General features: G+C 46.6%; 1 protein-coding gene across 1 annotated transcript; it reads left to right on the forward strand.

Moving 5' to 3' along the window:
- The first annotated feature begins 2,561 nt into the window (after positions 1 to 2,561).
- CDKN2C (cyclin dependent kinase inhibitor 2C) lies at positions 2,562 to 8,247 on the forward strand. Its single transcript, XM_058030152.1, has 3 exons — positions 2,562 to 2,783; positions 3,162 to 3,302; positions 6,869 to 8,247. The coding sequence occupies exons 2-3, from the start codon at positions 3,174 to 3,176 to the stop codon at positions 7,244 to 7,246; spliced, it is 507 nt and encodes a 168-aa protein (XP_057886135.1). The 5' UTR covers positions 2,562 to 2,783; positions 3,162 to 3,173; the 3' UTR covers positions 7,247 to 8,247.
- The last annotated feature ends 997 nt before the right edge of the window (positions 8,248 to 9,244 follow it).

Below are 9,244 nucleotides of genomic sequence, written 5' to 3' on the forward strand. Positions count from 1 at the left end.
TTTAGGTGGAGTATCTTTATCACTCGTGAGAGGAAATGATCAGGATTAACGAACTGCTTTCTGCAAAGACTTTTGACAGACCTGCACGGCAGAGGAAGTTTGGTGGCATTTTCTGGCCAGGCAGCTTTACTTGCAGGAGGCCTGCAGCACTACAGCTACACTTTACTTAATTATTTTGCTATGTGGTGTGATTAACAGAAGATGGAAGCTTTATTCTGAACCATAAACCAACAAAAAAATAGTGTGAGACTGTTGTAATATTTGCAGGTCTAATTTTGCACTAAGTTAGCAACAGGTAACACCACCAAAGCCTGTGGATTTTAGGCAGTAATTAGTCACAAAATAAGTAATTTATAAGCCATCTGACTCAATAATCCAAGTTTTACATATAAATTCCCTCTTTATGCAGAAAAGCGACTGTATTTGAATAAACAGATGCTACTTGCATACATATATTTCTAGAGCTAACTTTGAGGGAAGTTATAATTTACATTTTTGCTTTTAAAAAACGGGGGGAAAGGAATGGGAAAAAGCACTACTGCTTCTGGACGAGAATTACCACAATGAGGCCCTTAAAATACACGTGTTTTTTCTCCCCTTTAGTGGGAATGGGAGTGGAGGGTCAGTTGGTAAACTGAACAAAGCTGTTTTCCCTGCTTCGTGTGTAGGCAGCTCACACTTGTCACCTTTGTAACACTCGCAAACAAGCGTGGATGGGGGAATCAGTACAGGAAAATACAACTGCAAAGCAAAACGCAACCGAAGCTGAGAGGAAAGCCAGATAGAGAAGTCTGGTTTCGTTCAGCTGCAGATCCACGGCTGTAGAACCGGCTCTGTGAGACGGCGGCCGCCCCGACTCAGGCCCCGGCCCGGCTGCCAGCCGCAGGTTCCCCGCGCAGGGCAGCGCTGCAGGAGCTGTACCCACCGCAGGTTCCCTCCCGAACGCACCTCCCCGAGCTGTCTCGCCTGTTTACATTCAAAAATCACTTTCCCGTGGCGTCCACGCAGAACACAGACGTGCAGATTGCCCCTGCCAGCGATGGGTTACGTGTGCTTATCAGGGAGCCATGACATCGCTGCTTACCTCTCGGAGGGTTCGCTTGGCAGAACGCAGTCCTCCGAGGCCCCCTGAAACCTAAAGCAATCCAGCCATTAAAGCACTTTAAGACACTAAACACTGTTAGGCAGAGTGGCGGTGACATCCCCGTGCTGTACCATCCTCACTTCTTCGCCCTGGGAAGGGAAAGCGAAGTCCTCGCGTCTTCTTGGTGCCCGGGCGCGGCTCCGCTTCAAAATGGCACTTTCGAATCAATCAAGGACACCAGAAACGCGGGAAGCAAGGAGCGCTCTCGTGGACGGTCGCCTTCCACCGCTAAGACAACTTGACATTGACCCTTCATCCTTGACCTTGTCCTCAGGACGGGAGAGGAGCCCGCGCCGCTGCCGGGGCGGCCCGAGCGCGGAGCCGCTGCCCGCGGGGCGCCCGGCCAGGGCCAAGGGGCCGGCACCGGCACCGGAGCCGGCTCCGCTCGCCCCGCGGGCAGGTGGGGACCGCCGGGGAGCAGCTCCGGGCAGCGCCGCGGCCCTCCCGCCTGCCCAGCGCCCCCGATCCCGCTCCTCCCGCCGGGGTGCGGCGGCTCCCGCTGCTACAGCCTCCTTTTCCTTTCATTTTCACCCCCCCTAAGCCTCAGCAGCGCTGCTGCTAAAAGCGGCAGGGCCGCGCTGGCCGTGGCGGAGCCGTGCCCGGGCTGCGCGGCGAGGGGACGGCACCGGGCGCCGCGGAGCTGCGGCGGCGGCCGGAGCGCGGCGGGGCCGGGCGAGGGGCGGGCGGGAGCCGCTGCAGGCCTTCCTGCCCGAACTCCGCCGCGCCTCCTTAAATCTCTGCCGTTAAAATGTGGGCGGGTGTTTCAACTCAAAAAGCGCTCAAATTTTTTTTCTTTTCAAAAAAAGCTGATGAGGTTAAAAAAAAAAAAAAAAAAAAAAAAAAAAAAGAAGGGGAAAAAAAAAAAGGAGAGAGAAACCGGCTTCGTGTCCTTAGGAAACAGAAGTAGCGATTGTTTGCGCTTAAAAAAGGGGGGAGCGCAAAGCCGCGGGCGGAGGCGGCGGCCGCGGACCGGCAAGTGCAGCTTTATTTCGCGAAGTTGGAAGAGGAGGCGAGCGGGGCTGTCAGTGCGGCTGCGAGCGCGGCCGGGCCGGGGCAGCGGCGGCACCAGCGCAGCCCCTGCCCCCGCCAGGAGCTCTGCCCGCGCCCCGCGGCCGCGGCGGGAGCAGCGCCTGTCCCGGGGAGCGCCCGGCGGAGCGCGGACAGCGGCGGCGGGACCCCGGCGGAGAGATCCCGGCCGAGGGACGACGGCGGAGACGGCTCCGCGCCGCGGCTCCTCCACGCCCTGAGAGCGGGCGGCGGTTCGCGGCAGCCCCCCCGCGCCGCCCGCCGCCCTCCTGGATGCTCCGGAGCCGCCGCCGCCGGGGGCGGCCGCCGGCCGGGATCGCGCCCGCCCGCTGCGCGGAGGCTGCGCGGGGCCGCGGGAGTGAAGCTGCTGCTGCTGCTGCGGGGAGCGAGAGCGCCGAGGCAGCGAGCTGGGAGCCCGGACAGCCGCCGCCGCCGCGCCCGGCCCTCCGCGGGCGCGGCTCGTCCTTCCCTTCCCCGCTGGGCCCGGACTAAGCCGACGGAGAGGGATGAAGGGGGGGATCCCGAGCGGGAGCTGGATGCACACTGCTACAGGAGACCTTTCCTCCGAGCTGCTGCTGCTGCTGCTAAGTTTCAGAAACCGGCTGTGAACAGGGTGGGTTGACTTCTTCTTCCAAGACCTCAGGTCTGAGTGAGTCTCCGGTGTACGTGTATATATGTTACCTATAACATATACAATATCTTGCCTAGCTGTTAATCTGTTCCCCCCCTCCCCCCGCGAAAGTGGCCAAAGTCTTTAATAAGAGTTACTCTATATGTGGAAGCAAAGAAATCTTGCTTCAAGTGGAGCTGCAGTTTTGCTGAATAATCACGTGTGAGTTAGGGGCGGGCTCTTGGCAAGGAGGTTTTTTACGAGTATTTACTACAAGGTCTTACTCCAGAAGATTAACCATCCCAATCCTTCTGTCAGTCTCCGATGCCATGCCTGGTTAAAAAAAAAAAAAAAAAATCTCATCTTTTTTCCGATCGTCAGTCACCCTAAAGAATGGCCGAGCCTTCTGGGAACGAGCTGGCGTCCGCGGCTGCCAAGGGGGACCTAGTGCAACTTACTAATTTGTTGCAAAAGAATGTAAACGTCAATGCACAAAATGGATTTGGGAGGACTGCGCTGCAGGTTGGTATCCAGAGAGGGAGAAAATATTTCATCACTGGTACCTACGTGACCCGGGTTTCCAAAAAAGACAACGTTTTAAGCAGGCTGGTGGATGAAATTCGAGTGGTTTTTCAAACTCGTTGGATGCCATATTTTATAAGTTTAGTGGCTCCAACTCCCTAAAATGACGTACTTGAAATAAAACTGGTCAAAACCATTCTTTCAATCGGGGATCACCCTCAATGTCAAACGGGCTACGAGTTTGCTAATATTTGCTAACTTCGTGGGGAAGAGGCAAGGAGTGAGAGAGCTGAGATGGAAAGAAATCAGCTTAGGTGAGCAGGATTTCATAGCAGGTCTGTAAACACGAATGTTCTGTTCTGTCTGAAGCTTAGGATTTTTATGGTTTTTTTCTTCCTTTTTTTTTTTTTTTTTTTTTTTTTTTTTTTCCTGCAATGTGCTTTTAAAGCGTGTCTCGTCTGGGTGCTGGGGTCTGCTGTGGATGGTACTTTTCCTTTATGCTCTGTTTGTGGGAATGACCTTTCTCATTGGGAATCATGCTGCTCAGAAGCGAGGACCTCCGATGTACATTAAGAGCTAGCCCTGCGAGCCAGGGTTCCAGCTGAATCACTTGCTTTTTCATTCATATTCAAAACTTTAATATTTGCTTTTTTCAGATCGGCTGGCAGGGCACTGCTTCCATTTATTTCCTTTCTGATCGTATAGGGTGCTGTGTCCTAATTTTTAACTGTATAGTTGTGCAGGCAGGAGTTGGAACTCGTCCAACTGCTAAGTATTGTAGCTGATGAAAGATTTTGCTTTTAATATTATCAGATAATGATGGCAAAAAGGCTAGAATACCTTCCAAACAGTGAAAGATGTGATTTATAATTCCAGAGGGAAAATAAGTGTGGCTATTTTTACTTAAGTTATAAGTAATACAATGTGGAAGTGGAGCTATAGGTCTTTTTCATTTCACACATTAGTAAAATTGTTTTTTAACCCCTCTTCCCCCTTCCCCCAAAACCATGGTAATAATTTCTGAAAGTGGATTTTTAGACAGCATAGAACCTGTGAGTGTACTCGAGATATTTACAGATTTTTGGCTTAACATCAAAATGTTAAAGCTGGAAAATAAGCACCTCTTGCTGATAATGCAGGAATGACCCTTTTTTGATAATTTCGCTGAAGCTGGAGATCTGTGAGCTCCTCGCTGTCCTGTTAACACCTAAATAGGGCATCGCATGGCAGTGCAGGCACTTGCAGCAACTTTAAAGAGAGTGAAAGGGTTTAAATTAAAAACTTAGACAAGCTAAATTCTTTAAGAAAGCAGGAAACATTTAGCTAGTTGATTTATCCTCAGGACAAGGGGGCTGAAAACCGATTTGTCCTACAGGAATGCTGGATATTTTTTTCTAAAAGCAGCTAACTGTCCATGTCCTGAATTAAGGTATATTTTACACAATTACATAGCATCCAGCTGCATCTGTGCCCTAACAATACTTCTTAGGGATTATAGCAACCGAGCTAATGAACCACCACAAAAACCAAAACAGGAGAATCTGCCGACTTATTTTCAATATGTATCATCCTAAAATGTGCTGTGGGTGCCTGGCCACGCTCTAAAGACTTCTCTCTCAGTGCACTCTGCAAGAGTGAGATAATCTCTCTGTAATCTCTCTCTCAATTACAACGGAGAGAATGCTCCTATATTAATGTCAATGAATTTATATTTTTCCTCTGCATTTATGTTTAATTAAACAACTACTCGGCTTGTCTTGCTCTGTCCTTTTTGTTTCTGGTGAAGTGTACCTATGCAGGCCTCAAATACATCTCCTGCCCTTATGCTCTTCATCAGATTTATTAAATTAATGCTTTTTACTTCTTCTCCTCCCTCCCCCCTAACATTATTTTGCAAAATATAGGAGGCATTTGCTGTTCAGCTGTAGCCCACGGCCAAAAAGCACCACCTTTTTTTAGATTTTCTCCCCCTCGCATCTTTAACTGAAGCCTTCAGTCCCCTGGCCTGAACACTGAAAACTCCCACTTAACCCAAATATATGTTTTGAATTCACAAATAATACAGCCTGTGCTCTCAAAAAGAGATCAGAATGTCCGGTTTTTACTAAACAAAGAGAGATCACAATGATCTTGTTTTCTTTTACATCGCTTCCATCTCTGTCAGAAGTGAAAGGACTGGCTGGAAGTCGGGAGCTGGAAGCCTTGGGGCACAGAGAGATCTCTTTCCCTGAATCCCAGCCTGTCTTATCTGCACTTCTGCTCCTGTCTGTGGTTATAATGTGCTGGGCTGCTTTACACTTCAAACACTATACATAAATGTATTTATTCTATCTTGTTTTTCCTAAAAAACTTGATATGTATTTTTTCGTCAGGAGAGATTTTCAGCAAACCTCTGTAGAAATTGTACCTTAAGCTAAATCTAATGCACTGTAATGCTCGTTTATGCTGATTTTTTTTTAATTAATCAAGATTTTCAAATCAATGTGTGAATCTCTCTCTGAGGAAATAGAAAAGAGTTGAGTTTTTTTCGAATTTTGTACTTACAATGAGATTAGTTACAAGGACAGGAAAATACTGCCTATAGGCTAGAGATTACACAATATACATTACAGTGTTCATTTTTAGAAAGTGTGCAAACAAAAAATCAGGAATTACAAGGAAATTGGTGCAAGCAGTTAAGTTACAAATAAGAGAGATTTGTGTTCTAATTATGATAGTTTTATAGTGCAATTAAGAAAATTTGAAAGAAGCTCTTTTTTTTTTTTTTTTTCCCTGAGAGAAACAGTCAGAAAATCCAATTATTGTTGTTGTTGAATATTTTTTTCAAGGGATGATTTAACAACAGAACATAGCCACAGTTTACTTATAGAAAGGTTGTGAAAGTATAATATAATATATTGATTTTAGAAGACAATTTCTGTAACTTTGAAACATTCCTTTTGACTTTTCCTTTTTGGGTGACCTAATGAAACACAAATATTGGGGAGAAGAATTTCTTTTAACATTTATGTTTCTCAACAGATAGAGCTATGGTATAGTCCAAATATTTGTTTTATGATAATGCACAGACAATGTAAACACCTGAAAGCTTGTAAAAACACATTCTACATTTGCTGTTGCTTAGGTAAAATATCTGTTCCTCAGAGACCCTATATTTGCTGTTTAACAAGATTAAACAGTAATGCAAAGGTGTCTCAATACTTAGGCAAATAAAATCGAACTATACTTAATTTTTATACGTTCAGAAACTGAGATGACCCTCGTTAGGGGAAATTAAGAAAAGAAGCTGTTATTTGCCATTCTGTGCTATTTCAGGCATTAACCTCTCCGAGGCAGAAAGCTATGACCACCGAAATGATAACATCTCTCACAATTTCACCGAGTTCACTAACAAATACATGAAAAACGAGACGTTCTGGTGTGTCATTAGCTCTGTAGCGAGCCTCCTCTGTCTGCTTTAAATGAGAATTGGGCTCTGACAAAATCCAGGGCTGAGCAGGAGGACGGGAGGCAGTGCTGGAGCAAACCCCCACCCGCGGTATCCAATTCTCCTCTCTCTTCCCCAGGTGATGAAACTCGGCAACCCCGAAATCGCCCGGCGGCTGCTCAGCAACGGGGCCAACCCCAACCTGAAAGACAGTACCGGCTTCGCCGTCATCCACGACGTAGCCAGGGAGGGCTTTCTGGACACTTTGCAGACTCTGCTGGAGTTCGAAGCCGACGTTAACATCGAGGACAACGAGGGCAACCTGCCGCTGCACCTGGCGGCGCAGGAGGGCCACGTGCGGGTGGTGCAGCTGCTGCTGGCGCGCTCCGAGTGCAAGGTGGGCCACCAGAACAAGCGCGGCAACACCGCCTACGACCTGGCCAAGCTCTACCGCCGGGCGGCCGTGGTGGAACTGCTGGAGGCCAGCGGCAGCGCCGTCCCGCCCGGCATGGACTGAGCCCCGCCACGGCGGCGGCTCCTTTGGACCTGAGGGTGTGCAGACTGCTTGGGGTGTTTCCCTCCTTTTTAACAACGTTTGTTGCCACGTTTTTATTTTCTTTTTTTTTTTTTTTTTTTTTTTCCTTCTGAACAGCTGGTAGTGTAAGTCTCGAGAAATTCCAGAGGTGGGTTTTTAGACAATGGAAATGTTTTGAATCCATGCTCCCAGCAGTTTCCTATACCTTTCACTTTCACACATACTCATCCGTGTGTATGTTGGTTGCTCATGTCTAGTTTTCCAGTATCAACTTTTACAATTTATTTTAGGTCATTCGTATCAAGTCATTAATACAAGAGCTACTATTCATTCACTTGCTTAATATTGCTGGACCTTTAAGAAAAGGAAATAGTTTACTGTGATTTCTCCCACCTCTCAATGCACCCCTCCCTTCTCCTCACTCCCCCCTTCCCTTTCGGTCAGGCTCAAGAGTCTGAGGTCCTGTTTTAGCTAAAGACATCCTAAACATCCTTTTAACAAGGGGTCACCTGCAGCCCCTGCACAGGCAGAGCTGGAAGTCAAAGGCTGCGTGGCCAGAGGACAGTGGATGGCGCTTAGATGCTTTAGGCAGTAACTGCATTTTGTCACTAACAAGAGCTTGTAGAACTAGGTCACTTACTTTCTAAATTTACATGACACTTTTCCTCTTTGTGTATTTAAACTTTCACCAATCTGGTTTTGAATTTAGTTACCAGAAACAGTATAAGCGGTGTTTCTTCGAGTGCCAGAGGTTTTAAACAGCTCAGTTTAGTAGTTCGTGTTTACTGTGCACTGCAGAGGACGTTTTTTTTTCTAGTTTCAAAACAAGCAGCAGAGAACCATTGTCAAAGAGGACACGAAAGCTGCGATGCAACACTTCTGGTCGCTTCGTCTGCTGATTGCAGTTTAGATGTTCTCTAAGTAATATTTGCTTTCCACCAATATTCTGGTTTGTCTGGAAATAAACAATTTTAATCACAGCATCTCACAAAACAAGAACATTTGAATAAGGTGACATTTAGGAAGCAGCACTTTTGGTATTTGTAAAGTTAAGTTATTGCTTGCATCTAAAACACAATTTAACCATTGGAAATTTCCTATTGCAAAAGAGAGTTGAGAGTATTCACCAGACTGAAACTCATTTGCCTCTCCAGCCCCAACAGGAGCCAACGATGCTCAGCACCGTGTCGGGAAGAGTCTATTATGAAACTTTTAACATTTGTACAGGATCTACTTATTGGGCAGATGGGCAGTTTAAAGTGCTTAATTTTGAATAATCTGCATTTCAGTCGTGCAAAATAGAAAGTTTTAAATCAATGCAAAATGAATACTACTTTAAATAGCACTTAAAAGAGGAGAGGGAATACTTTAGTTTAGTTTTTAACTTTTTTTTTAATTAGCCCCACAAAATCAGTTACTACGTTTTCAAGTAAAAAAAAAAATTGCTGAAACTGTCTGTCACATTTACTATTAGCTCTGTCACACTGCTGTGTTCTGATTAAAAACCTCTGTGAAATATGAAAAAATTGTGCCATGATCATTAATCGGAGCAGCACAGCACATAAGAAGCATTTTTGGGGAAATAACCCCAAAATTCCCGGTAGAAAGAGCACTAAACCACCTGAAATATTAAACCGAGCAACATATCCAGAGGTCCCCGAGGTGAAGTGACCCAAATCGCTCTGTGTTGCTCTCCATCTCCCTTTCCTCGTGTCCTGGAGGATGCTACAAGCTTTTCCCTCTCCATTCCTCTTTTCCCTCTCCATTCCTCTTTTCCCTCTCCATTCCTCTCACAAAGAGGAAATCCGTGCTACACCAGAAGGTAATATCCAGCTTTCTCCCGTTTGGGTTTTTGTGTTTTTTTTTTCACCCGAGTTCCTAAAAAACATCATTCCAAACCCGTTTGGAGCTTTATCAGCATTTAATTTACGCTAAGGTGAAGTTTAAGCAGTGGCTTAATAAGAGCAACTTCTCTTCCGA

This window comes from Melospiza georgiana, chromosome 9 (genome assembly GCF_028018845.1).
Source record: "Melospiza georgiana isolate bMelGeo1 chromosome 9, bMelGeo1.pri, whole genome shotgun sequence".
In the NCBI taxonomy this organism is placed as follows: Eukaryota; Metazoa; Chordata; class Aves; order Passeriformes; family Passerellidae; genus Melospiza; species Melospiza georgiana.